Source organism: Zeugodacus cucurbitae, chromosome 3 (assembly GCF_028554725.1).
Source record: "Zeugodacus cucurbitae isolate PBARC_wt_2022May chromosome 3, idZeuCucr1.2, whole genome shotgun sequence".
In the NCBI taxonomy this organism is placed as follows: Eukaryota; Metazoa; Arthropoda; class Insecta; order Diptera; family Tephritidae; genus Zeugodacus; species Zeugodacus cucurbitae.
The window spans coordinates 26,770,694-26,797,867 of NC_071668.1; the positions used below are offsets into that span (position 1 = coordinate 26,770,694).

The 27,174-nt window shown below is 34.3% G+C and overlaps 5 protein-coding genes and 1 long non-coding RNA gene across 7 annotated transcripts; 2 read left to right on the forward strand and 4 right to left on the reverse strand.

Annotated features, from left to right (window-relative positions):
• Window positions 1–423: 423 nt before the first annotated feature.
• LOC105218512 (carbohydrate sulfotransferase 11) lies at window positions 424–10,660 on the reverse strand. The gene is made up of 3 exons (XM_011194134.3): window positions 9,995–10,660; window positions 1,054–1,519; window positions 424–988 (listed from the first exon to the last, which is right to left on the reverse strand). Exons 1-3 carry the CDS (start codon window positions 10,319–10,321, stop codon window positions 759–761), a joined length of 1,023 nt encoding a protein of 340 aa, XP_011192436.1. The 5' UTR covers window positions 10,322–10,660; the 3' UTR covers window positions 424–758.
• LOC105218513 (uncharacterized) lies at window positions 10,600–15,065 on the reverse strand. Its single transcript, XM_011194135.3, has 3 exons — window positions 14,695–15,065; window positions 14,200–14,271; window positions 10,600–11,189 (listed from the first exon to the last, which is right to left on the reverse strand). The coding sequence occupies exons 1-3, from the start codon at window positions 14,944–14,946 to the stop codon at window positions 10,713–10,715; spliced, it is 801 nt and encodes a 266-aa protein (XP_011192437.1). The 5' UTR covers window positions 14,947–15,065; the 3' UTR covers window positions 10,600–10,712.
• Window positions 15,066–15,713: 648 nt separating this feature from the next.
• LOC105218510 (EF-hand domain-containing family member B-like) lies at window positions 15,714–17,923 on the forward strand. Its single transcript, XM_011194131.3, has 3 exons — window positions 15,714–16,374; window positions 16,450–16,623; window positions 16,857–17,923. The coding sequence occupies exons 1-3, from the start codon at window positions 15,860–15,862 to the stop codon at window positions 17,632–17,634; spliced, it is 1,467 nt and encodes a 488-aa protein (XP_011192433.2). The 5' UTR covers window positions 15,714–15,859; the 3' UTR covers window positions 17,635–17,923.
• On the reverse strand, window positions 17,838–21,753 carry LOC105218511 (pre-mRNA-splicing factor CWC22 homolog). 2 transcript variants are annotated; one of them, XM_011194132.3, is made up of 3 exons: window positions 21,105–21,753; window positions 19,787–21,047; window positions 17,838–19,647 (listed from the first exon to the last, which is right to left on the reverse strand). In XM_011194132.3, the coding sequence occupies exons 1-3, from the start codon at window positions 21,630–21,632 to the stop codon at window positions 17,948–17,950; spliced, it is 3,489 nt and encodes a 1,162-aa protein (XP_011192434.2). In that variant the 5' UTR covers window positions 21,633–21,753; the 3' UTR covers window positions 17,838–17,947. The 2 variants fall into 2 exon arrangements, with proteins under 2 accessions (XP_011192434.2, XP_011192435.2); XM_011194133.3 differs by having other exon boundaries at window positions 19,787–21,044; window positions 21,105–21,752.
• Window positions 21,754–22,083: 330 nt separating this feature from the next.
• Window positions 22,084–22,412, forward strand: LOC128920538 (uncharacterized). The gene is made up of 2 exons (XR_008470620.1): window positions 22,084–22,224; window positions 22,295–22,412. It is a non-coding gene; the product is annotated as an uncharacterized LOC128920538 (long non-coding RNA).
• LOC105218509 (leucine-rich PPR motif-containing protein, mitochondrial) lies at window positions 22,165–27,017 on the reverse strand. Its single transcript, XM_011194130.3, has 6 exons — window positions 26,817–27,017; window positions 26,042–26,567; window positions 25,507–25,981; window positions 24,553–25,416; window positions 22,857–24,491; window positions 22,165–22,789 (listed from the first exon to the last, which is right to left on the reverse strand). Exons 1-6 carry the CDS (start codon window positions 26,957–26,959, stop codon window positions 22,260–22,262), a joined length of 4,173 nt encoding a protein of 1,390 aa, XP_011192432.2. The 5' UTR covers window positions 26,960–27,017; the 3' UTR covers window positions 22,165–22,259.
• Between the last annotated feature and the right edge of the window lie 157 nt (window positions 27,018–27,174).

Below are 27,174 nucleotides of genomic sequence, written 5' to 3' on the forward strand. Positions count from 1 at the left end.
TACTCTTAATGAATATAACAACGTCCATACAATCGGCTTGCATGGTGGCCCGATTCTGATTGTTACTTATTTCAGTGGACCCGTTTTAAAAAATGGATGCATTCAAGCGTGAGCTTAGAATGTGTTGTTACAACGAATTAACTTCACTACAGCTAAAACTAGCATAACTCGTACCAGCATACTATTTAAGATATTCGCAGCTAGCACGAACCAACACGTGTTGAATCTGTTGATCGTGTTATTGTAGAAGCATAATAGTTCCACACATATTGTTTATGATTACCACCGTCTTGACAGACCTTGGCAGTATAAAAATTCGATTTGATTTTAAATTAAAGTACAGCTATTTTAATTGCTTCAGAAGCCACCCTATGTATTTTTCACCGAATTGTTTTTAAATATACTGAAGTAGTAAGACAAATATTTTATTCATATTTTTATATTTTTTATTGTCGATGCTTTGCCAATATTGCAATTCACCATTGCCAGTTTTGAACAATAAACAAAAACTGAAAATTCTTTAAAATCAAGTTTACCTATTCGTATATACATATGTATTTGTACAAATAATTTCTAAACTACACTAAAATAACAACTTATAATGTAAAAATTATTACAAAATGCATTCAATCATATCATCACAAATATTAAAAATAAAGCGTCATTGTTGAAAAATTTTTATTTCACATGGTGAAAAATCCATCTGAGTAATTGATATTAAAATACCATACATATATGCGAATACACCGGACATTGTGTTAACCGAACTCAAAGCCAAGTACATCCTCCAAGCCATATTCGAAGAGTCGAAAATCGTCCATGTAAATCTCATAAAGCCGTCGTATTGCATTAATAGGTAACGGATCGAAGTACGAACGCAAATGCGCGCGTGTACTGGATGGCTTGTGACCAGTGGGGAATGTAAGATTGGCTGCACCAGCTAAGTACAATGCAAGCGAAGAATCATCTAACAGCGTTTCATATTTGCCTAAAATAGAAAATTATATATTAATTTGTGCATACAAACAAAGATGTCATTTAGCAAATGCTCACCTATTACATTGTACTTCATTACGCATGGATTGCAGAGATTCGAGATAGGTTCCCAATGTTCATTATATGACTGATTGGTGCGGCTCACCTCTGGTGTAAGCAAATATTGCACGAACTCCGCAAAGCTCACATCGTCGCCATGCTCCAGTGAATGATTGCTCGCACCGGCACGAAATGCCCTTACTATCTGGCGGCCAACACGCGACTGAAAATAGCGCGCACTCGGCGCATCGCCCTCCAACTTGTTGCGATACGCGGAGAGCAAACGTTCCAACGGATGACGCACCAATATGAAGCGTGTGTACTCGGAGAGCACTTGAGCGCGCTCCTCATCGCTGAGCGTATTGAGTTTCTGAAACATGCCCACTGAATGCGCCAGAGAACCAGGTATTTGTAGCGGATCTGTGCCGTTCTGCCAATTTCCAGTGAGGATCATCAATACACGTTTCCAATTTGTACAAGCCACCTGTGCAGAATATATTGAAAAAGTGTTAAATTATTGAATGCGTGAGAATCAAATTAAGTACATGATTTATGAGAGTTATTTTGGGGAATTATGTGGAAGTCATACCGTTAGATTTGTTTGAATATAGTGCCGGGGTATTGTTTATCTGAATCGCTCAATTGACTTTGTGTATATAAATAAAAGCTGCACACTATGTACATATCATTGTTTATGGCCAAATATTGCGGTCTGATTATTTATGTATTTCAAAACTGCTCGCAGCTGTTTTATTATATACACTACTACATTCCACCGATTCGTTTAGCGGTAAATTAAAACGCAACTATTTATACAAATATTCCATATTGAATGGCTAGCGATAAATGGCTAATATTGATAAGTTAAAAATAATAATTTGTATTCTTAAATGATTTTTCATGTCTTTATGTTAGTCAGTAGATACAACGACCGGGCGTACATGTGTTGGCCGTGAGTCATACGTATTTCTTTGAATAAAAGTGCGCCACTATCGGTTTGTTTATCATTGATGAGGTAACAAAAAATAGGCGTAGTGCCTTTTCTAGTAATTTTGATGTAATCATTTGTCAGAAATTCTTAACATTTACCTAACATATGGTGCTTACTTAAACGTAAATAAATGTGCGCGCATATTTGTTTACCCTATATAAGCACTATAAAGCGTTTTGCACGTTCATATCCGTTTCATCAGCGTTGCATATTTGCGTCACTGCTGTTAATTGCAGCGGCACATTTTTATTCCAGTTATTTAAAAGCTTTCACCTTCACGTAGTGCAGCTTAAATGCGTGAATTACCCACATCCATGTGTACATAAGTACGTACGTATAACCACAGTGCACCATCTGATCTGCCGCGTTTGATCAAACTGCTGTAATCACATTGCGGCTTACTAGCATATTTGCGCATGCGCAACTTGTACATGTCTAAGCTGGTGCTATGCAGTTATTATACATCAATTTCTTATATTTTCTTTAGCTATGAAATTTTCACTTTTCATTTTAATTGAGTGGAACGTGAATGATTTATGACAAGCTATATACACGTGAATAGCTGTATATGTATGTATGTCAATATATACATGTATACAATTATTGAACGCTTGTTATTAAAAGTAAATCTCGCATATATTTATTCAAAGCTTCAGAGTATTACCTGCAAAGCATAAGACTAGCTTATTAACAACTTAACTCCAGCAATACCATATACAAATGTATGTATGTGTCCACAAAATGTCTGAAGATTTAAAGGTTTTTCTATCTTGGCAGATACTTTAATGGTTAAAAACAAATAACTACTCTGAAAAATTATATTATTGTCTTAAAACAATAATAAGAATGGCCAATAATAAGAATGGCGAAAAAGCTATAAGAGGAATATAGCCTTTTCGCACAGGAGTTATTTGATCAATTAATTAACCGGCTTGGCTTCTCAATTATTATCTTATTGTACTAAATTTATTTGGCTGTGCGAAAAGACTATTCGAAATCTAATGATAATTATTTATTTTCCTCGTAGCATTTCCATGTTGTACTCTGGAGAAAATTGTTTTCCTATTACAACTCAACTCTACTTCAGTTGAAATTATACAACATCAATTATCGAAAACAACTCAAACTGTTCACAAATTTTTAGTCAAGTTGTCACCAGTTGTGAGTTGTCTACAACATCAAAAACTGACAACTCATTATTAGCTGTTGTCATTGAAGATTCTAGCAATTGTTTACACTCTTAATAAAAAGTGAAGAATGGGTAAAAAAAACTAGTTTCAATTAATTGAAACCAGAATAAAATCCATTCATATATGTTTTTTTTGTTGTTGGATATATCATGATATATATATATATCATGAATAATAAAAAGACATGCGAAAGCTCTGGGGAAGGTGGGCTCACAACCGACCACAAGCAACGAAGAATTGATAATTTCGAGCAGTGTTTGATTTTATTTTAACTTATATTGTGTCTTAAATAGGCTCCGAAACTACTGTACCGATTTGAAAATTTCTTTCACCGTTGGAAAGCTACACTATCCCTGAGTGACATAGGCTATATTTAGTTTAAAAAAAAATAGGGTTCCTTAACAAAACTCCGATAATGTAAAAAAAAAATACCAAAAAACTTTCTTTAACCGCGAATGCTGCGAAAACGATTGAAGATATAACAAAGTGATGTACTACAATTTTGTAGAACTTATCATTATCTACAAAAAATATAAAAAAAAATTCCTCTACCTATTATAGTTTTGTCACAATAAACGATTTTATATAAAAAATTAATTAAAATACCACTACTTGAAAAGGCTCTTTATTTGTACCTTAGTATTAATCCTTATCGAAATAAATGATTTATTATTTAAGAACGCTTCAACACCTTTATATAACTTTTTGAATTATTACATTCTGACATTCCATTCAAAAGATATCACGAGTTAAAAATTTTTCGGCGGCTAACTATGCGTTGTAGAGTTGTAGGCGTCACTCGGGCACGAGAACGGCCAAACCGATCTGGCCAATTTTAGTCTTGAAATATTCGTAGAAAGCCAGAAAAAGATTAGAAAGTGAGTAAATATGGAAAAATTGCGAGGAAGATAATAATAAGAGAATTTTATTCGAGTTGACAAGAAAAATATAAAAAGAGAAAACAAAAAAATAATATTTTAAAGGTTATCATTGTTGCTTTGTTAAAATATTTTTGTTATAGATCAATTGTATAAGGTTGTGTCGATAGCCCAAAACAATTTGTAACAAATAAGGAAAGGCTAAGTTCACGTCCAACCGAACATTTTACACTCTCGCAATTTATTGCTCTATTTTTATTAAGATAACACACAATAGGTCCTATTGTATATATTCGGCACAAAGTCCCATAGAAAATCATAACATATGGTATATATATGGGCTGATGTGATTCCAGAACCAATTTCCAAGGTTAACGGGAATAGGGGTAACTTGGCACCTGTTACACCAGTTGGCAGTTGACACCTCGATGGATTAATAGCATTTCCAACAGATTTCTGTCACTTCATTTAGTCGAAAGAGAAGTTTTGCTGACATGAAACCTCAATATGATAACCATAAATGACTGATTGAATGACCTATATTGGTGGTAAAAAAAAGATATCGATGATCTTAATGCGACAATTTAGAATTTCGGTCCAAGAAAGTTGACACAGCACAGACCAGGATGACGTAGTCAATTATCCCAAACTATTTAAAATTGCCTGTACTATCACTCACTTGGCAATTAAAGGTAGTGTTAGTTGTCATCATGCTGCGTAACATAAATCAACCTCGAGTGATCAATATCGTCGCCGAAGCCAAGATTGGACCAACTTAATTCAATGTATACTTTAGCCACGAAAACGTGTGGCCGGGTCTGCTAGTAATTTATAATGTAAACAATTTATAGCCCAAACACCTGATCTAGTAGTTAAAATTGTTATGGTTAAAAATAAGACTATATTTAGCCATTCGCATCAAGGGAGACTTTAAAAATAATTTATGAATACTAATAAATGGGGAATTTCGTTCGCCAATTGGCAATAAATTCTTTCCTGCTAAATCTCATGTCAAACTTTATTACCAAAGAATGCGAAAATAAATCTTTTGCGTAAATTTAACGTATTATCTTATGGTAAATCCATTTTTATTAGGAAAATAACTTTAAAAAACTTAATGCATTATAAATTAAATAGCTTTAAATGAAAAACCACTCCAGCTGCTACGGCAATTGATTAGTGCTTTATCAAATTTAAGAAACTATTAATCGGCTACATATGTATATACTAATCAATGATTTGATAAGATAACTTTACATTTAACTTCTACATGAATTGCTTGCCTTGTAAAGTAGGTACTTAATAATCGGAAAGGAACTCCCAGCATATCTGTATGTATGTAGACACATATCTAAATATATCATATATCTACATAATTATGTATAAATGATAAATATGAATATGTGTGCTTAACAATTCCAATACTTAATAGGGATATTTATTTTTGGAATACCGTCAAAATTAATATTGCAATATTTTTTCACTTCCTGCTTATTAAAATTTATAACTTTAGGCATACCTGCTGACAGCTGAACGTTTACGTGTATGAAATAAATATGACGTTTGAATATTGCTTAATTTATTTGTATTTTTTTTTTTTTTTTTGGTAGTAGCTACACTCCTTTAATTGTATAAATGTAATAAAAAATCGCCATACAAGTTATTACTACTCAGCATATAGACACAACAAAAACGATTCATTGGGCGGCAATTCTTCAATTGATTTACGACTTGGCGTCAATTTCTAATGTGCGCATGAATTTTACACAAATTTTACCGATCGTTGATCAATGAATGCCATGAGAGAATTTCAGCATGTAGTTCATACCTCTATATATATCTACCTACAGTGGTGGTGGAGTAAATAGCATACATATACAAAGTTATTCAAATCTCATAATTCTTGTATTTCCGTTATTTTAAAACTACAGAGGAACTTCTCTAACTCGAATCACCATAATCCGCAAAAAAACTTCGAGTTAATTGTATGAATTTTGACTTCTATTGTCAATTCAATAAGTTCGAATTATGGAGAACTTCGAGTTATGGAAGTTCAATATATATTTTCAAATGTATATTATATTAAATTTAAATTATTTATTCATGTCTAAATTTTCTAAATTTAAACTTAATAAATTCAATGTAAATTAATATAGAAATGATAATATACATTTTTAAGAATTGTATGAACAATAATATTTATATGAAGTCGAATAACAATTGGTGGAAATATCTTTAGGTTTTCATAATATAAGAAAAATGCTTAAAAGGCTAAACTTCAGTACTTTTCCAACTATTTTACTTCGAAAATATCGACTAGTAATCGTACGCCAAATTTTACTATGATACATCCATCACTATAACATTATTCGTAGGGGAACATTTGCATTATTCTATAGCAAAAGTGACTGCAACGGTGCTTTTTCTTAACATAACTGTAGCTATGTACGTACATATATATATGTATGTAGGAATATTTACCACCAAAATACATTATAGTTTATACTTTCATTTCTTTGATGAAATTGTTCGTGGCGCAATGGTTTCTTACATGAGAGCGGATACAAATGTATACATACATACATTCATAAACATGTACGTGCAAAGGCAATGGCAAGCGTTTGTCATACTCAGGTGACACGTGGATATTGGCGACCGCCTACAAAATATATCAGAAAATGTGGAGGAAAATGTATATTACATAAGGACACAAATGCAACATTTAACTGATAATAAACCGAAAACGTTATTGGTGTTTTATGAAGCATTAGTGTATTCATAATATTATGCAAAAAGATCTCAATACATATTTTGCATTTGGAAAAATTGCAACGTCTTCAATACTATTTTTATTTATTTTAACAAAAATTTGGTTGCAGTAGGGCATTAATAATTGCTAAGTCGTAAAATCTTTTCCGACACCCTAAAAACGCACTCTCAGCCAGCGTCATTCCAGCTGCCGTCAGCAAGGTTAGCGTCCGTCACGCTGTGTGTTCGAGGAATTTAATTAATAATTTATAAGTAAATATGTATGTATGAATTAAGAAGCTTTAAGGTAGTCTATTACATATTGATTGATTTTGTCGAAACTATTACTTCAATTCGCCTTGCAAATATACCACAAAGAGATCGACCAAAGTTTCAAAACACCTTCACAAATACTACAAGGCTTGCCAAAAAAACTCATTCACCTTAGCCGATTTGATCCACAGAGAACTGCCGCGGTCTCTTTAAGGCTTTATGCAGAAAAAATTGAAGTAAATTTTTGTTGTAGAATGATTAGAACTTAAACTGGCATTTCCTTCTTCCCTAAACCACCTAAATACTAGCTAGCTTGGGAGTCGAATACAAAAAGCATGTTAAATAATTTTATTAAAATTTCAAAACAATCCGCTTTAAAATTTTATATGATTAGTATGAAATCCTAATTTTTTAATGAAATTTTCGAATAAACTTAAAATTTGAAGCACCTACGATTTATTTCACTTTTTCTGAATAAATAAATACATATAATCTCGAATATTTTAGTGCATAAACAATTTGCTTTTATACTGCAACCTTCAGCCAAGCCGAATACGTTCGTAAATTTCTAAGAAAAATTCAAATTTGAGTGCTCTTATGTACTTAGACATTTTAGTGCCTACATATTAGCATATAGTTGCATAAGTATGTGCGTATAATCATCTTCCTATTACGTAGCCTCCATAATTTAACACTTTACATGAACTATCGTGGCCGCTAAATCTGTTGCGCATGGAACTCCAACTTTTAACATTTCCATTATCGTTGTGGTTGTAATTAAATTGAGTTAATTACTTGCCACTTACACTGCGAGAAAAAGTGAAATATGAAGGTACACTGTGAATATACTACTACTAAGAAATGCTGAGACTATTTATAAATTAAATTTAGATGAATTAGATGATTTTGCAAGAAATTATTTATTTAACTGTTACTTGATTACAAAAAGGAAAAATAGGAACTTGGGGAATCACAACTAATTTCATATTGTTTATAATATTTCATTCGTAATTCATACAAAAATGGATTTGGGGAAATGTACTAAAAATGATTTGGTGCGAAATTGCGAAATTTGGGGAAATTTACTCTAGCTGTCGAATGAGAATTCCAAATTATAAAAATGTGTTTATCCAATTACAATGAAGATTTAATATGCTAATGCCTGTTTTAAAATGTAATTCCCAATTTTTACACAAAACAGATTAAATAATTCAGAAACAATTTAATATCGTAATTACATTCAATTAAAGTTTATTATTTATTTTCAATTAATTTTTAGGATATTACAACAGCTATCACAAAAATATCAAAAACTATGAGATCCCTTTATCTAACAAACGTTTAAGCTTCAACTACAAAACTAATTAAACAATTTCTATACAATCTTACTTAAGAATTATACCAATCAATACCTGTTTCGAGTTATATGAATTTACGAGAATCCAATGGTTATCGATTATCTACACACAAACAAATATAGATGTAGTTTCAAATGAATTGTATGAATATAATTTGCTATCTTTAGTTTTTACAAAAACAAAAACACAAACTCACACACAGATAGCATTCGTTCTAATCAACACAGCCACATTGAACTTTAAACTTTGCGGCACAAAATAAAAATATACATATGAACATAGCATATTAGCATTGATCTACATATGTACGTATTTCTAATAAATAATCTCTAAATCGCAGTCATTCAACGTGCAATAATGACAGAGTAAATAACTTTTAATGCATACTAGTTGTAATTATATGTTAGAAAACTATCTACAGTTCCACAAATAAATTAAATGTTAATTAAAAAGAAATTGAAATTTAAGTAGTTTTACCTGTATATACATATTTTACTATATTTTGTATATACGTTCATAAGTAAGTAATGAGTTCGACACAGAGTATAAAGGGTATTTCTGAGTAAATATAGTTTACGCACATAGTATACAAAGTGTGTACACACTTCAACCACCTAAAATATATTAATGGGACTTATTTAAATATTAAGCTTTTAAATTGTTTTATATTGTATACAAAGCATATTTAAATTATTCAATTTGTGCTAAGGAATAGGCATTTGTGCAATAGTTTATTCTAAAGTAAATAGTCATTGTGGAACCTAATTTGTTTAGAAATATAGATTTTGTAATGAGCTGGTTCTAAACCGAGATTTAACGACTTATAGTATATCATTAAATTAAATTTTATAAAATCGAATAGGTACGTATATATGTATTGATTTGAGAATTGTCCGTTACATTTTTTAAGGTTACACTTTAGTACATATAAACCTAATATTGTATATCTCTACTAGCCATCAGTTTCGTAAATTATCGTAATGACTTTTGCATGAAATTTTAGGAAACAAAATATTTCGGTGTAAATATATTTTGTTGAAAAGTTTAAAGTCGTTCTTCTAGAGTTTCTTGCAAAAAGCGATATGTCTGAATACCTGTGTATATTAAAGTGTATAATTGCATTATTAATTATATTTTTTTCAGCAATTCCATATTTTGCTTACAGCATGTAATTTCAGTGAAATTTTGAAATCGTTATTAGGTTTCGAATATCAAAATATTTCGATCGGTTATTTTGTGTACACAAGCATTTAATTTTTAGTAGTTAGTATTGTTTTTGTTATTCCAATGCTAATGACTACATAATAAAAATTTCGCAATAATGATAGATGAAAATAAATAAACAAACTCAGCCAATTAAAATGTAAATAATTTATCTGATTTATATATTTATTATATTTATATAACCACTATACACGATTTTATTATTATAGTGCGTTCTACATAATCCACTTCCACTATACAGCACAGCATGATTTAATCCTCATTTAAACTATTATTTAATGCACACTTCTCACTCACCTTCGGCACATAGCAGTATAGAAACTTGTGCTCCTTATCCACAATCATATGATCCATTTGCTCATCCGTTAGATCGTCTAACGTGAGCGCGCCATATCCAAATGTTTCACACTGTTTCTGCAAATATTCCTGTCGCTGTATATTTATCGTCTGTGTTAGTTCCAGGCTGTGTTCAGCGATTTTCACATTGTTATTGTTGCCTTCCTCGAAAGCCGCACGGATGAGGTCAAACTGCATCAGCATACATATAAAAGTAAGCGCGGTCAATGTGTTTAACAAGGACTGACGGCAGCAAATTGTATTCGCCTCCGTTGACGACATGATCATCTTTGTATTCTTAAGCTGGCGATTGGCATACACGCGTCGTTGCGACACAATACCACGATGCGGTTGTATTTGTATGTGGTTTTGTGGAGATTTCGTGATTTTGACTTCTTACTTTTGGTGCGGCGCGGCGATAGTAGTGGTGGCGTAATGATGTGTGACATGGAAATCTTGAAATGCTTTAACATTTGAATTGCTGAGCCTTATGGACGCACACTTTGCTTTACACAATGTCGTTTAGTTTGCACTACTGAACACGCTCAAATTGGTTGCTGTTCTTCTTTATTCACTTTATTTTTATTTTTATTTTTTGGTATTTCAGAAGTTGGATTTATTTCAAACTAAGGTAATCCATTTATTGGTAATTTTATGTTGTATACAATTTGTGCACTGATTATTGACGGTGACGTTTGTAATAGATTTCACGTTTACAAAAGCGCAATGTTTGACCGTTTTCTATGCCACATTCACTCAACAATTTACGTCCGTCGTGGTCGTAAAGCGGCGTTTTGGTATGAGCGTCGATCAACATGTAGGCGCGCCATAGAAAACGCCATGAAACCGTCGTTCTGTGTGGATGACCGCAGCGCGTTGTGGAGTAAACGAATTCTCCGGTGCTTCTGTTGGCCGCCAACCAAACAGCATTAGTTTCAACCTGCTGCTGTTGCCGTTTCTGATATGGTGCCACTCTGTTGTCAGCATGGTCGGAGTCATCGTCACTATTGCTCGCATTTCCAGTTTCTTCTTCGGACATACGTCGTCTGCGTAGTCGGCTTTCATATCGCTCACGCAACTCTCGTTTGTGTTGTACACGTGCGGTTGATTCGATTGCTCTCTTTAAATTAGCGATTGTTGGCTGTTTTTGAGGCAACTAATGGAAATAGAAAAATAAAAACACAAAGATTAAAGCCACTGTAAGCTGCGAAAGGTTTACGAACTACTTTACACACAGACATACTCGTACAATTGAAATTAAACAATTTGATTGCTTGATTGAACTTTTGAACAGTAATAAAACAACAAAATATTATTAATTAGGAAATGTTTGTTCTGTTTGGAGTCAAAACGCTTAAGTTTTTACTTAACATCAGAAATCATAAAAGCGGTGAAGTTTAATAGTCACGCCACTTTTAATTGACTTACTAGCTGACACCGCCACATATACACTTACAATTATATGTAGTAATTTACAGGTTTCTTTGTATATATGTATATACATACATATATACTTGTATAGACGTAATAATACACTCATACGCATTAAAAAACGTGCTTGGCTCAGACAAGTTGTAATAGTTGAGCGCTCTTATAATTTCGTATTTCATAAATGTCCCTGTAGGAAAAATATAGTTGTGGCAACTGGTGAAAACCTATCACCGGTTTCGAACCATGGCAAAGCTGTTACAGAAGGTAGCAAAAAAAAGTAACTTATCAAAAATAATGTAAAATACCGTTATATGAGGTTCAGTAATTTTTAAAAAGGAGGGTACATAAAGTCCAAACAAATTATATGTGGTCATTTCAACAGTGGTGGTGTCTTATTCATGTAATTATTATAACCAATTCTGAACTTAATACTTTATTTTTAATGTGGGGCAATATTTTAAATGAAACTCTTGGAATATGGTAGATTCTTACGGTAGTCGAACTTTTATAACTCAAAGTTCTTCATAATTCGAACATAGCTTCATGATATAGCTTTTTATTACCCTCCACTTAACTTATTACCTGACAAAATTAACTAGAATCAGTTGATAAATTCAAAGAAGCAAATTTTTTAAATTTTGTCGGGCTGTGTAATAGAAGTCAAATTTCATTAAGTTTACCTCGAAGTCTCTATAACTCGAAGTTTTTTTGTGGATTATGGTGATTCGAGTTATGGAATTTCAACTGTATTTCGTCTCCGTCTCTTTCTCCCATTACAAAATACATTACTATCAGGATTGTCTACTAACTGATTAACGATAGAATACAGAGATCTAATATTCAGTTTTCCAGATACAATATTTTCACGAACATTAAGTCAGGTAGGTTACTCAGGATAGAGATCATTAAACCCTTGCAACTATTGATAGCACTGATTTCTGAGGGCTTTGCATTATATAAGGCGTTGGAATTACTAACTAATTTCTTTTGTCGTTTTTTATCCTCTATACAATTTCAATACAACAATATACTGGAATTTAGCTAATCGCTTTCTCTTATCAATATTGTTGCCTCTAAAGTAATTCCATATACTACTTTAGACATAGAATCGATAAAATATAAGTTAGAATTAAATTATGCTGAATGTATGACACCGAATGTGAACTCTTATATGAAATTTAATGCTTTATCTGAATACGGGAGCAATTGAGATCGCCACTGCATTCGATACGGCGGTTCTCAAAAGTATTTTCAAAAATAAAATATCAACTTACACGCTAATCTATGCAGAATTGAACGCGGTATCACTACTATAGACGCGAATGGCTCAAAGCCTTGAACTTGAAACATAAATCATCGAGATATAATACACACATTTTGACATATTTGAATACGCGTCAGCCAATTAAGATGTTAAATGTTACTTGAGTTTAATGAAAATGCAAACTTATTCACTTTATTCATCAAAAAAATTATTTAAATAAATTTAAATTGCAAATATTCATTTCAACTTGATTTTATTTATGACTTTCTTGTCTGCATCCCAGTCACTGTTGTTATAGTTGTCGATAATAGATTTAAATGTATATATGTATATACATACATACAATAGCCAATGGTCAGGACGTCGAAACGAATTCGTTTGGGAATCCGAAGTCGTTGTACACAAAGTGCTATAACAAAGGCACTAATAAAGTTACATATCGCAAATTTGGAATAGGGGGATACAGATACAGGGGCCCCCATATTTTACCTATAACGATATACTACCTATTTTAAAGATATCAGCTTTTTTGCGTTTTCCATGATTTGTTGATAAAAAAATGAAATTTATACAACGTCCCTCTATCTTCAATATAAAAATTTTCGTTCCTACGGATGACTTTTGTGCGGGAGTTAAAAGGATTTATTTTATTTTACTACATTCGTACACATTGACAAATAGTCTGACGTCATTATTAAATTAGAGTAGGATTATACAAGTGATACAAGATGAGATACAAGATTCTAATAAATTATTTTTATTAAAGTAAGATTATGACTAGATTTACATTATTACATTTTGTAAATCATTCATTCATTTATTCATAAGTATTCCCTTTTCGCTTCCTAATGAAAACGTTTTCCAATTATAATTTTTCGCTACTACATTGTGTGCATATGAACATATATTTGTACGTACGCATGTATGTGCGTTAATCAATTATTTTTTCCACAATAAATTCTTTTTATTCGGACTACAAAAGCTTTGTCATAATGACCCAGATTCAAAAGTAAGCTGCTAAGTGATCATGTTTATTTGCTTAAACATTTTGCGTATAACAATCTAATAGCAAATTTTAAATTCTTGTGGGAATCAACATAACGTTTGCAAGGAATATAAGTATGTTACAACTCGAAGTGATTTTATTTATAATTGTTTGGTGTTCTTAAACTGACCGTGTACTCATATTGTGTAATTAGTCAAATATACTATATTTGGGTGTATATATTTTAACCGTTATCTCCCACAGCAAAAAGAGAAAAAAATTAGCTCTAGAATTCTAATCAAAAGGAAAATTTCGATTTGATTTTCACACTACAAATAAACAACAAAAAAGCATGATTAAATAATATAATAATTATGCCAACAATTGAATAACACAATTTTTCCAATTTGAATAAATTAATAGGTAAATATGAATTAAATTCAATTGATTTTGACGTAAACTTTATATGAGAGTATAGGTACTTACAATTATTGTCAGTGTTGATAATCCATCACGTTCAACGTAAACTGTAGTCGCATAACCATTCGCTATAGCTATCTGAAAAAACAACAACATATTAAATGATTATATGTAATAAACAATATGAATTTAGTTAAAACATATGAATATTTATGCATATGTGTCTGTATACTTGTAAAATAGAAACAGATAATTCATACGTAATGTAGTGCAATTTTGTAAATAAGACATTTACAGTAATCTTCTCAACAATATCGTCACGCTAAATATTGAAGATAGTACACAAAATTCAAATTCCATGTGCAGGTCTCCATTAATAATCTTCGAACGTATTGACTCGGGCACTCGCAGTTGATATCGTTGATTTGATATACAACAGACAGAAAGTTTTAAGGGATTTAATAGCATTAGAGACTCATCTTCAATTATGCACACATTATACTATTAACTACATATATACATATTTATATATATTGATTACACCAAAACATATACAATTACCTCACCCTGAAGTTCCTCGGGCGTTACATCACATAGAATATCTGAGAGTACTTCATCAGATTGTAAAATTTGTTGCAACTTAAGTTCAGTGGCACGAACTAACATGTCATGATCTCTCATTTCCGCATTTAATTTTGGCAAACGTTTTTTCTTTCCCGGCTTTTTATTCCCGGCCGTCAAATGGCGTTGCTCACGTTGATACTGCCGCAACAAATTTATGGGCATACTTTTTCTATTTCTTTTACGTCGCATGTTATATGAACGCGTTGCACTTATTGAAATATGCTTACAAAATCAAATATTTCTCTTATCAAATATTGTTGAATATGTCACCACCTTTTGGAATATAAACAAATAGTGAATCTCTGCATTGCGACGGATCGATAACTTTACATCGAACAATATCGATTTTGATAAATTTATATAAATTAAATATACTTTATTTCAAAGAATCACTTTGTTAGTTTCTTGTTTTATTTTATTAAATAAAACTTTCTTTATCTTAAAAATTACAGGTGCTACCAAAATTCAATTTGAAATTAAAAATTATTACGAAAAACGTAAAAGGTACCTCACGATCTCTCTCTCTCCCTTTTTCTAACTTTTACGGTAATATTATTCTGGCCGTTTAATTTTAAATCGTCTTCATTCAGAGTCCAGAGAAGGCTGATATTGAGTAATAGGAATAGATGAAATGTTTAGATGATTACACCTCACTTTCCTCCAAACAGCATTGGCGACTCCCAAGTCTCCAGTAAGAACATCTATAATACGCCGAGATCGCAACAGCACAGGTGCTCATTGTTCAGCGAGCTCATGTCATGTTTGAAAGTCCAGCAGTCGTGCCCAAGTGGTCGCTGAATAGGTAATATAGGTAAATTCTAAATTGTTTTTGGTGCAATATAACCTCTGTTGTACAAATTTTAATTATTATGAAATATCTTCTTCTATACTTTTATATTGTACTGAGTCATGATTGAATGATAAATTATAAATATAATTGAATGATGGCTCAGTCATATTTGTTTATTTTTACTTCAATGGTTTACCATAATTCAAAATAAAAATATAAAATTTTCTTCTTGACAATAGACAAATTTAACAATAATTTTAATAAAATATTGTGTTTGCAAAATCGCTTTTTTTCTAATTTTTAATTGCGAACATGAGCAATTGTGGTAAATATGTAGATCGTAATCCCACATTGCGGGCAGCTGGAAAATGTTTTATCTCGAAGGAGAAAGCTGAAGATGCGCTCAAAATATACTCCACGGAAGAGGCAGCGGAAAATATATTACACACTAAATGTCGCCTCAGTAACAAGAAAATAAGCAACGATGTGTTCCCCTTCCAGCGATATATACCAGAAGAAAACATAAAGGAATTGCTTAGTCCTGAATTGAAAAAGAGCAGATTTGTTGTTTTCCGTGAAAAATTTGCCGAAAATATGTATTTCAAGAAGGCCGAACTTGGTAAAGCTTTTCCATTAGATTCGAAACCAGAAAATATTACCAACGATAATACTACATTTGGGGACACAACAATGCGATCCGAATCATTATATGATCTCATATTACCAAGAAAGTCTCCAGATGAAGTGAACCGCGAATATGTGCGTTGGCATGAGAAGTATGTTATCAGTCATGGGCATTACTTACCTTCGGAGCAAATAAGTCGACAGTAAGTAGTGCATTAAGTATACGTTTTCATAGAAACATTTCGAATTAAAAAATAAAAAAAAATTAAAAATCTTAGTTACAAAAAACCGTTCGACAAGCATAATCACTTTGGTATAATTTACGATGTGGACTTCAACGGAAAATATGTTAAAAGGGCAATTCAACAATGTGATAATCTGATCGTTATAAGTAAGGCGCAAAAACAATATCTTGAAAGGACTTTAGGACGTTTGGGGCGCAGCATTTATAGGTAAAGGAAATTAGAGTATAAACTTCTATTTTTAATTGCACTTTTAAAGTAAAATAGGCAGATTTGCATTATCTATTGTTAATTTAGCTGTAAATTTGTTTGAGATTTTATGTATATTCAAATGTTATTTTGGTTTTCTGAATGATAGTAGCTTACTAAAGACTTTTAGTATCTGTGCTTATCTTATAACACAGAGGACTTGAGAAACAAATTTAACTATTTTTTGTTAACAGAGAAAATCGTTATATAACACCCGAAATGTCATTCGGTGCACCCTCTGGCGCAGATGAATGCAATGTGAAGGCTTTAATGGAAATACAAGATCAGTGTGAACGAACGAGCCCACTGATAACTGCATTGGGACATATAAATAAGGTTCGACAGAAACTATTCGAACGCGCCGACTTTCATATGCTAGATTTAAAACTGGCTTTGGAGAATGGTGACATTAACAAAACAGGACTATTAACATTGAAGCAATTATTCGACATCTTGAGACGGGAGGGAGTCTATTGTAATTCGGAAAAGATAACTACAGCGCTACGTCACTTCAAATTGATTGAAAACGAAGGCCTACCAACAGAAGGCGTCAAATATGAGGAGCTATGGAAATTGATACATGTACAATACCCAATACCAAAAACTGGTAATATATCTAAAATGCCACCGAATATTTATAACAAAGACACCACCTACCGTCTACTGTGTCGAGATCTAAACAAACCGCCAGTTGAAGCTGTACCATTAAAACCCTTAGATCCGGAGCATGCAGAAGAACCCACAACTGTTAAAGATGTTATATCTCCGGACATTCCTATGCATTTTGGACTTGCACCAAGTGATTTCGCAAAGTTGCGCCCCAAAGCGGAACTGCGACGTATATTTAAACGTTTACTAGATGCAGAAAAATTTGATAACATCTGGCATACTGCGCAAGATAAATTAAAACGTGCAAACGAATTGATATCAGTAGATGAACTACGACAGGCTATGAATAGTCATAAAGATTAGCATTACAATTTGGTATCTGAAAATTCAAATTACAACAAAGTATTTAAATTTCATTAAAAAAAGTAATCAACTTTCGAACTCAAGTAATTTTTGACTGATTAAAATTTCTTTTGTGTCTGCTTTAATTTATAAAGATTTATGTGTGTAGAAATTTGTATGTAAGTAAAAATTCTAGCTCTTATCCTGATAAAGTTTAGTGAATATACTTTTTTCAAAATATTTCTTGACTTGTACAATATCAGTTTTTTAACATAAAAAGTTCACATTAGGTCGCAAGCCTATTGAAGCCTATTGTTTCATTTAACTTAAACGATTATCCGCGTTCCTTTGAACCATTACGCATCGAACGTACACTACGTTTGTCATAATAATTACGGTCTTTACGACTGCGTTCACGGCTGCGACTGCGGCTACGGCTGCGTTGACGTCTGCTCTCGCGATCCTTACGACGGTCTTCATCAGAATAATGAACACGCTCTTTGGCACGTTCTCTACGCTCACGTATCTGTTCTTTATCTTCCCGCGCTCTGTCTGAAGGTGACTTATCTCTACGCCGTCTTTGCTCCATATGCTTGTCAGCATATCGTTCATCGTTTCTACTCTTCTCATCCTCCATACGTTCATTCCTTTTCAATTTGTCCTTTTTATTTTTTTTAGTTTTATGCGATGTCTTACTTTGCTCGTCGTCATTTCGCACATTTCGTTTCACTTTTTCCAGTTTGTCTTCATTTACTGTACTCGACTTTTTCTTTGACTTGCTGGAAGAATCTTTGGACTTTTTAGTACTGCTTTTTCGTTGACGCTTACGCTTATTATCGTCAGTGCTACTGCTACTTGCGCTGCTACTCTCATTATCGCTTGCACTGCTCTTGGAGTCAGTTGAATCATCAGAATCACTGCTACTGTCATTATAGCTGATTTTCTTGGTTTTTCTCTTTCTTGAATCAGCCTTTAGCTTTACCTTGTCTCTTTTGGTATCCCGGCTGTTGCTTTTCTTTGTATTTGTTTTTGCTTTACTACGTTTTTTCTTCTTTCGTTTTTCATCTTCTGAATCACTTGAGTCTGACGATTCGCTAGAACTGGAGGAACTGCTTTCTGATGAACTTGATGAGCTCGCGGTAGAAGATGATGAGCTTGAAGAGCTGCTCTCTTCTGGCTTAACTGCCAAAATTTCAGCATTGATGGCCGGCACTGATTTCGGTGCGTTTTTCAAAAATTGTCTCAATTCATCAGTTAAACCGCCTAAGCCAATCGAAGTGAAAAAGTTAATAGCAAAACGTGTATTTCTGGGATTATCTTTAGGGAATAGTCCTGCCAAACTTTCCGTTAGGACTTCGTCTTTCAGTTTAATGTTCAGTTTCCCAAGTCCCATGTATTCGGCTAACTCTTGGAAGAGAATCTTTATAAAAATACGACTCGAAGAAGTCGTGTCATCTTCATTTAACTTAATACACTCCAACACATCCCAACCAATGGCATCCGTAAATAGCAAGTGTGCGAAAAATTTACTCACATTGCGTAAGCGATTTGTGTCTAAACGATGCGTTGTTTGGTAAGTATCTTTGAATATCTCTTCAAAAGGTGCAATATAGATTTTGTTAATGGCACAAAATCTTTGCGCTAATAAGCCGTAAAATTTCTCGTATGTTCGTTGTTCAGCACAACAATCGAGGAACATGTGACAAAGTTCGATCTCTTGTCCTGGCTTCAACTGCATCTTCATCAATTTATGCGCACATTCCTCATAGTCGAGACTGGAGTTTATTGTCAGATAAATTGTGCGGCGTAAAGCGATTAGATTGGTCTCTGTATTGTCGATAATGTCACCGGCTGTCTTTTGACCATCGTCCTCTGCATTTTCCGAATTTGATGAATCACCAGAGCCACTTTCCGAGTCGCTGCCAGATCCTGAACCACTCTCACTACCACTTGCGTCACTTCCCAATATCTCTTTGCAAAGACCTTTGTATTTCTCTTCATTATTTTCGTATTGGTCATCGAATTTGAAGACATCTTTGTAAAAGGAAAGAGAAACAAATTGATTCGTTTTTTGGAGAACTTATAAATAATAAAGAAGTTATAAACACTAAGACTATTTCAATAAAAATAAAAAAAAGATTACTGAAGCGATTTGATTTTTAATATTACTTACTTAAAACATCTTCTGGATTTGTGGCCTCATCCAACATTAGCAAATGTGTAAATTGATCATCTTCTTCCACCAACTCTAACGACTCAATTATGGACTGATGGTCTTTAAAGCCGTCTTTTCGTACCTGAAATACTACTTCAATCATATACTGCACGCGTTTATCTAATTTACCCTCGTGTAGTATATTTTTCAGCATTTCAAAGATAGCACCGATGCCTTTCGACGAAACCTCAGTCAACTTCATGCCGCATTCTTTTAGAAAGGCAATAGCCACCTCCACAGAGTCGTCCGTAGGTGTTTCCACCAACAGTGTTAGTATCTCCAAAGCGAGAATTTCGTGTGCCACACGTTGATTCACCAAATGAGCAACGAAACGTGACGATGATAAGCAAACCGCTTTATCATTGCGCCGAAATGCGCGTTTGAATTGTATAACCAAGCGCTTAAGTAATAATTCTCCTATATTTGGGAACTTCGAATTTATTATAGATACTAAAGCTGCATAGACGTGTGTGAATGTTGGTGATGCTGCTTGCGCTTGTATAATGGAACGGCAAAGTAGACCACGACCACGCACAATATTTTCCTTTAGTAGTTCGCGCGTTATAATAGCTATATTGTCTACATTCACTTTGTTGATATAACCGTGGATGGATTTCTTCAGTGCCTCCCATGCGATGCGCTGATAGGCAGCTGAAGCTTTATCGGTTATTTCGGCTTGCATCATACGTAACTTAGCCGGTGGTATATAAGCACCACCTGTACGTGATGTTAAAAGGTCTACGGTGCGTCGTTGGCGTTCGGTAATTTTTGCTTTTGGGTCAGTGACCGTAGCATTGTCATTTTCATCATTTTTATTATCGGCTTTATCTTTGCGATTTGGTGACAGTTTATTACGTTTGGGCGAATTTTCAACGCTAAGGCTTTTACCTCTCTCTCTCCGTTTTTTCTGTCGATCTTCATTTTCATAGCGCTCACGTTCCGCATGACGCCTCTTACGTTCTTCTTGTCGTCTTTCTAAGGATACTGACCGACGAGATCGTTTACGCGAACGAGATCGTGAGCGTTGCCTAGAAACAGAGCGGTTACGAGAACGGCTACGTCTAGATGATTTTGTTTGATCTCGGGAACGGGATCGTGATCGTCGACGGGATTTGTTAGTACTACGTACGTCTTTTGTTTTCGGCATTTTATCTTTTTCATCAGAATTTGAATTTTTGATGACATTTGAGTCCAGTTTTCTTTCGGTAAGTTTGTCCTGCTAAAGAAATGTTGATTAATTTTTATAGTAATTATTAAAAAATATCAAAAAACGTACCTTGTAGGTTTCATCAATGTTTTTAACAGGAACTGAAACTGCTGTCTTGGTACTTCTATTCGATTCTTCTAACTCTTCTGATTCTTTTACCTTGTCGTTGACTACTTTAGCATTTTCATCATTATTACTCAATTCTCCTTCTTCAAGTTCTCCCGCCGTTTTATTTTCCGTTGTTTCACATTTATCCGCAACGTTGGAATCGCTCAACACTTCTTTTCTTTCAGAACTTGTGGAATTTGATATGTTCGTTAACCTCACTTCATCATTATCCTGTCGCTTTTCACAATTTTTTACATGAACTTCCTCAGCTGAACAATCATCGCCTGTTTTTGTAGAATTTTTTTCTTGTAACAAAGTTAATGACGTGGTATCACAATCCTTTCCATTCTCCATAAGTTCTGAACTTTTTTTTTCAGGCGATTGCTTTGGACTTGGTGCCGAATCAGCAGAAGACGATGAATTTGATGAAGAAGTTCCACTTTCACTCCCATTGCTAGATGAGCTGCTGTCAGTATCACTGTCTGCCATATTCAACTGACTGAATTTTTTTTACAAATAATATGTCGAACAAACCAAACGCACACTTATAAATTGGCTCAAATTTTACAATTTTCAATGCAAAACAAATCCAGATGATCAAAATATATCGATTTCGCACAACACCGATATGTTGAACCGTATTTTTTATCGATTTATGTTTAAGGTGGCCAGACTATGATAAACGGTTGACACATTTCTTTTCAAATATATTGCTTTTGGTACTAAAGGGTTCTTGTGTTAAATTTTTATTTGCATATGAGTTTTGTTTGCGAAATTTGATATGTTTCCGTATGCCAGCGATAAATTCAATTAAAACGACATCAGTGTGAAAATTAAACTTCTTTACTGTATTATTGTATGTATATACAAAATTGCCCATTTACTTTAAGAATTCTTTTTACTCTCTGGCAGAAAATACATTTGAATACCTGAGGTCATACTTTGAGACCTGCCAACTTCTTCCATCAAATATTTTGCTTTCGTATTTTTTTCAAAGTTTATTTTATAAAAACAAAACATATATATCAACATGGAATACTTAGCATTTATTTAAAATAAAATAAAAAGCAAAAATTATGCGGTAATATTAGATGCTACATATTTAATATATTCCTATTACTTAGTTGGTCGTGTAATTGGTCTTGTCTCAGGTCGCTTCGGAGTAACATCATCATCCGATGACTGTGAACTGCTGCTACTGTCCTTTTGTGACTTCTTCTCGGGAATTTCATATGGAAATTCCTTATTTTCTTCTTGTAAAGCATTTTTCAGACGCAAGAGAGCAGTACGATTTATATTCTCCAAACAAATATCTTTGATGGCCGTTTTCAGCGTGTCCAAAGCTTTATCTAAGCTCTTGTTGGTCGTGTGAATGTCAATCAAGCAAGAGTATGCATTACCAATAGCTCCTTCGGAAATCTTCGATTCACGTAATTGATTTATAACCGTTAGTGCGAGTTTTTCGTCTTTTTGCTCGCGCGCCGTCTGCAGTACACGCTGGAACATAAGGCGTGGGGCATTCGAAAGATGTTTATCCCATATTGCTTTCGATGCTGCTTCATCACCCAGAGAAAGTAAATGCATCCAAAGTACATTCACTGGACCCAATTGATTGTGTTCAGCATATTTTTCAGCGATTTTTTGGACTACAAAGAAAACAAAATTTTGAAATTAGACTTTTAAGAAAATATATATATAAATAAATATACTCACATAACGGCAATTCTTCAGGTTTCTGTTGCAAAATTCCAAGAGCACCACCGCGCGGAAACTTCTCTGCAAGTTTAGCAGCCTCTTCGATGGAATTCGCTGCAGAAATCTGCTCATATAGCGAATTCAAATAGTTTTCCGTTTTACCAGCTACAATGTTGGCATGACAAAAACGATTATCGAATGAGACAATCTTCTTTCCATCGTCGGATAATTGCGCACCAATTTTCTCCAATGTTTGCACATCACCAGATGCAGCGATTTTATTCAAATAAAATTTGAATATTTTTGGAATGGGGTAACGATTACCCGCTAGCAACTCATTTACGAATTTCGTCGCTTCCGTTAGACGTTCAGCACGCACCAAATGTTCGATGAGATGCGAAAGATCAGTGACGCTCAGGGTTTCGCTTGAGTGCAATTGATTTTTTAAGTTAAGTGCAGCGTCAATATCTCCACCGTTTATAGCTTTCCTCAGGAGGGATATATTATTTGTAGGCTTGGGTGCTGCTTTCTTAGGAGCATCAACCGATTCGACGTTTTTATTTTTAGCAACTCCTTCTGTCTTTGGTACAACAAATGGCACTTTAGTGTTCTTCTTGTTCAACAGGTCTGCTAATTTAATGAGGAACACATCAGTGGGTGCAATATTTTCTTCCTGCATTTTAGTCCACAAGCCTAAAGCCTTTTCGGCATCCTCGGAGTTGCAGTAGCTCAACAATAAATTGTAGTAGATTTTGTTACGATCTATATGATTGAGGTCTTTGGTCGCTTCTACCAGACCTTCTAGAGGCTCTACCATGCCTTCGTTTTTATAACGCTCACATGCGTGGTTAATACGTTGTGGACGCGTGCGAAGACCGGGTGTCTCTAAAATCTTTCTCGCTTGACGTATACGTCCACACTCAACGAATGAAAATACCAAATCATACAGACTGTTAACTTCGCCATGAATATTTGTACTTAAATCGGTCAACTTTTGCAAATTGGCAGCATCCTCTTTCTGAATCAGTCGGCATGCGAGTTCATTTTTCCACGGTGTTGACTTGTACTTTTCACAGATCTGTTCAAATGACTCCATGGCCTTCGTGATGTCGTCGTTTGTAAGATGTACCTTTATCAATGGTCCCAAAAGCACATTAGTGGGATAGATATAATTTCCACCGACTAGTGTGTCGAACAGTTGTTGCAGCTTATCAGCGCTACCGGCTTCGGCAAGCGTGTTTAATAAACGCCAAACAGTTGATGTGTAGCTAAAAGATCCATCGGCATCTGAAACCAATTCAGCTTTCTTATTACGTTCTAGGAATTTAATGGCCTCATCGAAGCGCTCCTCATCAATCAATAATTTTGTGATGTGTACGGTTTTGAGATTGTCTAATAAGAATTCCGTGTCTTTGGTTTTAATTTTCTCATATTGCTCCAGTGCTTCTGCTGTTTTACCCTCAATCGCATAGAGATCTATCAGTTGCGCCCATATACCAGTTGGTATGGTGTAATTTTCAGCTTCTAATTTCGCAATGACTTGCAGAGTCTTTTCCAAATTGCCAGCACGGAAACAGGCATTGAGTAATTGACGCTTCAAATTGTTAGCATTTTCGCCTTTAGCTTCGACGTTAGCAATGAAGCGTTCCAATTCTAAAAATATAATTTAAATTTATAGAAGCATATATAGATATGTATACGTATTTATATTTACCATCAACAGTTAATGAATCCAAACTACGTTTGCGCGGTTCTGCAGTTTTAAGCGCGGAAAGTTCTAGATCGCCAGAGCTGAGTTTACCCAAGTTTTCGGAAATCTCAGTTGTCAGCTCGGAACTCAAGCGTTCTGAAATACGCGCAGCATTCTTATTGCTAATTGTAAAGCCCTCCTTCACCAACCTAGGCAGTATGTTACCCAATATTTCTACGCTATTGCGGCGGAAATATGTGCAAACATCATTTAAGACAGCACCAACAATATCATAGCTTTGGTTAGCGCCTTCATTGTCAACCACTTCACCCGTTGTTTGGTTTTCAGCACTCTCCTCTTGTTCGGCGCGTTGAGAACCATTTGGGCGACTCTGAACGCTCTCGTGCAGCTGTCTGACCACACGTACAAACGAGGCATAATCGTCTGTTGCGGACAACGCATGCATCAGTGGCTGTCTGAATAACTGGGGTGAATAAAATGCGCGATATGACTCCATAATATTGGCGGTGGACTTAAGTTGATTTGTGGATAGAGATGCGTATGCAACAGAAGCCGCTGCATTAGCACTCGATATACCGGCATCACGTAAAATTGTCACGATTTTATCCCAGTTTTTCTCTTTCAAATTCGGAATGACGTAATCGCGTAAAGTTTCAGAATTGGGATTTAGGCTGAATTCATCTTGCATGTGACGTACAATACTGATGATTTGGTTTGATTCAGCAGAGCAAATCAAGGGCCAGAAATAATGTTGACGAATAGGTAAGCCCGCTTTCTTCAATTCGCGCAGGAGAGGGAGTGCATTGGAAATCGCACCGTTACTTAGACCAGCTTCAGTGGCGATTAAAAGTGCTTTAGGGTTAAGACCTGAAATTAAAAATTAATAATAATGATTCATGTTAATATATGTAGATATAAAACACATCTAACAATGTTATAACAATATTTTATTCCTACCTTCATCTTGCAAAACTTTGCATATGCTTAAGATTTTGTCTATGGGACGGTTTACTTTCACAAGTTGTTTGATGAAAAAGTTACCGGTATCCACCAATTGCCCATCAGGTCTAGTAGCACGTGGCATTGTACGCAAAATTTGTAGACCCACATCCTCAAAGCCTTTATTGATCAAACGCAATATAATATTTACAGCATCTTGGTTGAATCCAGTCGATATGCGCAGCCTTGCCAGCACAGGGTCGACTTTATCGGCGTGCCCATTAACACTCAGTGCGTAAACGATGTCCAAAAGATCTTTGTCAAGCAAGATTATTTCTGCTTTCTCACATTCATCCAGCGTACGTAGTATAGCATCAATGTCACCATGACGTGCATAGCAACATAATAGCGTGGTATAAGTATCAGCGCTTGGCTCCAAATTAGCCTGTTTCATTACAGACAAAATCCCTTTCGCTGACTCTAAATCATTTGCCTAAATTAAAAATATACATTTATTCATAAATCAAATCAAAATTCTCTGTCGCTAACTTACCTGGGAGTGACCAAGTATGAGCGAATTGAATACATTTTCGTTAACGGGCAGATTTTTTGAGCGCATAAACTCTAATATACGAGTAGCGCCGTCAATATCGCCTTGCTGACAATATCTTGCAATTAAACGCTGATATGTCACGCGATTTGGTTCAATATTCTTTGACTCAATCTCGGCAAGAAAGTCTGTTGGAGAGAAATGGTGTTCATTCTCCAAGTACACGCGAAGTAATGCATTATAATGGGATATATCCATTGGCACATTTAAAGCGTTGAGTGTCTTCCAGATCTCCTGTACAAGTGCTGTTCTTACTTCAGGCATCTCTTCTGGCACCAAATTACCACAGCATCGTATAACGAGCAAAGATTGTGAACTGGTTGCTGACCTGTGGGTACGTATCTCTTCAAGAACTTCCTCAATATCGCGACGTGAAATTCTTCCGACACGACGCACATCCTGGTCTAAGCGACGTATTTGTTTCTCCAAGTTAAGATCTGACTTGGCAGCTGGGTTACTGGCGAACCCACTAGAAATGTGCAAACATAAGTATTACATTTTTTTTAGGTTAAGATCACAAACATATGATAATATTTAAAACCTTTTTACTGAGCAAAAGCAATTTTCTTGAAAGCAACAACATACAAAACTAAACTCTTAGAAAGTTCTATTGCACTGAGGAGAATTGTGAATTGAAAATATTTTATTTCACAAAAGTACTTTTGTATTGCGTAATGTTATGATGAGGGAGGAGTACCGGCCGGGTTTATTTACTTACTGCTGGAATTGTATGCCAACGCTTGCTGAACTTTGTAACAGACTGCTTCCATTTTCACTTTGTCTTACTGAATCGACGACAAAATTTCGCGTAAAACCAGCGAAATAGCGAAGAAATTTTCCTGTGCGTAAAATTGATGCCATACTTTCGTCTCCTGGAGGAATGGATGTGACAAGAAATAAGAAATCTAGCTATCTGAACAGTGAAGGCACGATGAAAAAGAATGATAAAGCATTGCCATTCTTAGAAAACATTGAACCTTAAATATAAAACATTGTAATTTATTTATAAATGTTAAAAAGTAGTTTAAAATACTCAAAGATTTATTTTCATTGGTTAGTAATACGAAAATATTGTT

Excerpts from the sequence above, each read along its gene's own strand:
- LOC105218512 (XM_011194134.3), bottom strand. The coding sequence starts at position 10,321 with ATGATCATGTCGTCAACGGAGGCGAATACAATTTGCTGCCGTCAGTCC. Across the intron at positions 1,520-9,994 it reads TATACTGCTATGTGCCGAAG|GTGGCTTGTACAAATTGGAA; the intron begins GTGAGTGAGAAG and ends TATTCTGCACAG. Across the intron at positions 989-1,053 it reads AATGAAGTACAATGTAATAG|GCAAATATGAAACGCTGTTA; the intron begins GTGAGCATTTGC and ends TTTCTATTTTAG.
- LOC105218513 (XM_011194135.3), bottom strand. The coding sequence starts at position 14,946 with ATGCGACGTAAAAGAAATAGAAAAAGTATGCCCATAAATTTGTTGCGG. Across the intron at positions 14,272-14,694 it reads CCGAGGAACTTCAGGGTGAG|ATAGCTATAGCGAATGGTTA; the intron begins GTAATTGTATAT and ends TTGTTTTTTCAG. Across the intron at positions 11,190-14,199 it reads TATCAACACTGACAATAATT|TTGCCTCAAAAACAGCCAAC; the intron begins GTAAGTACCTAT and ends TATTTCCATTAG.
- LOC105218510 (XM_011194131.3), top strand. The coding sequence starts at position 15,860 with ATGAGCAATTGTGGTAAATATGTAGATCGTAATCCCACATTGCGGGCA. Across the intron at positions 16,375-16,449 it reads TCGGAGCAAATAAGTCGACA|TTACAAAAAACCGTTCGACA; the intron begins GTAAGTAGTGCA and ends TAAAAATCTTAG. Across the intron at positions 16,624-16,856 it reads TTGGGGCGCAGCATTTATAG|AGAAAATCGTTATATAACAC; the intron begins GTAAAGGAAATT and ends TTTTGTTAACAG.
- LOC105218511 (XM_011194132.3), bottom strand. The coding sequence starts at position 21,632 with ATGGCAGACAGTGATACTGACAGCAGCTCATCTAGCAATGGGAGTGAA. Across the intron at positions 21,048-21,104 it reads ACATTGATGAAACCTACAAG|CAGGACAAACTTACCGAAAG; the intron begins GTACGTTTTTTG and ends ACATTTCTTTAG. Across the intron at positions 19,648-19,786 it reads AAATCCAGAAGATGTTTTAA|ATGTCTTCAAATTCGATGAC; the intron begins GTAAGTAATATT and ends CCTTTTACAAAG.
- LOC105218509 (XM_011194130.3), bottom strand. The coding sequence starts at position 26,959 with ATGGCATCAATTTTACGCACAGGAAAATTTCTTCGCTATTTCGCTGGT. Across the intron at positions 24,492-24,552 it reads GGATTCATTAACTGTTGATG|AATTGGAACGCTTCATTGCT; the intron begins GTAAATATAAAT and ends TTATATTTTTAG. Across the intron at positions 22,790-22,856 it reads ACCTGAAGAATTGCCGTTAT|TCCAAAAAATCGCTGAAAAA; the intron begins GTGAGTATATTT and ends TTTTCTTTGTAG.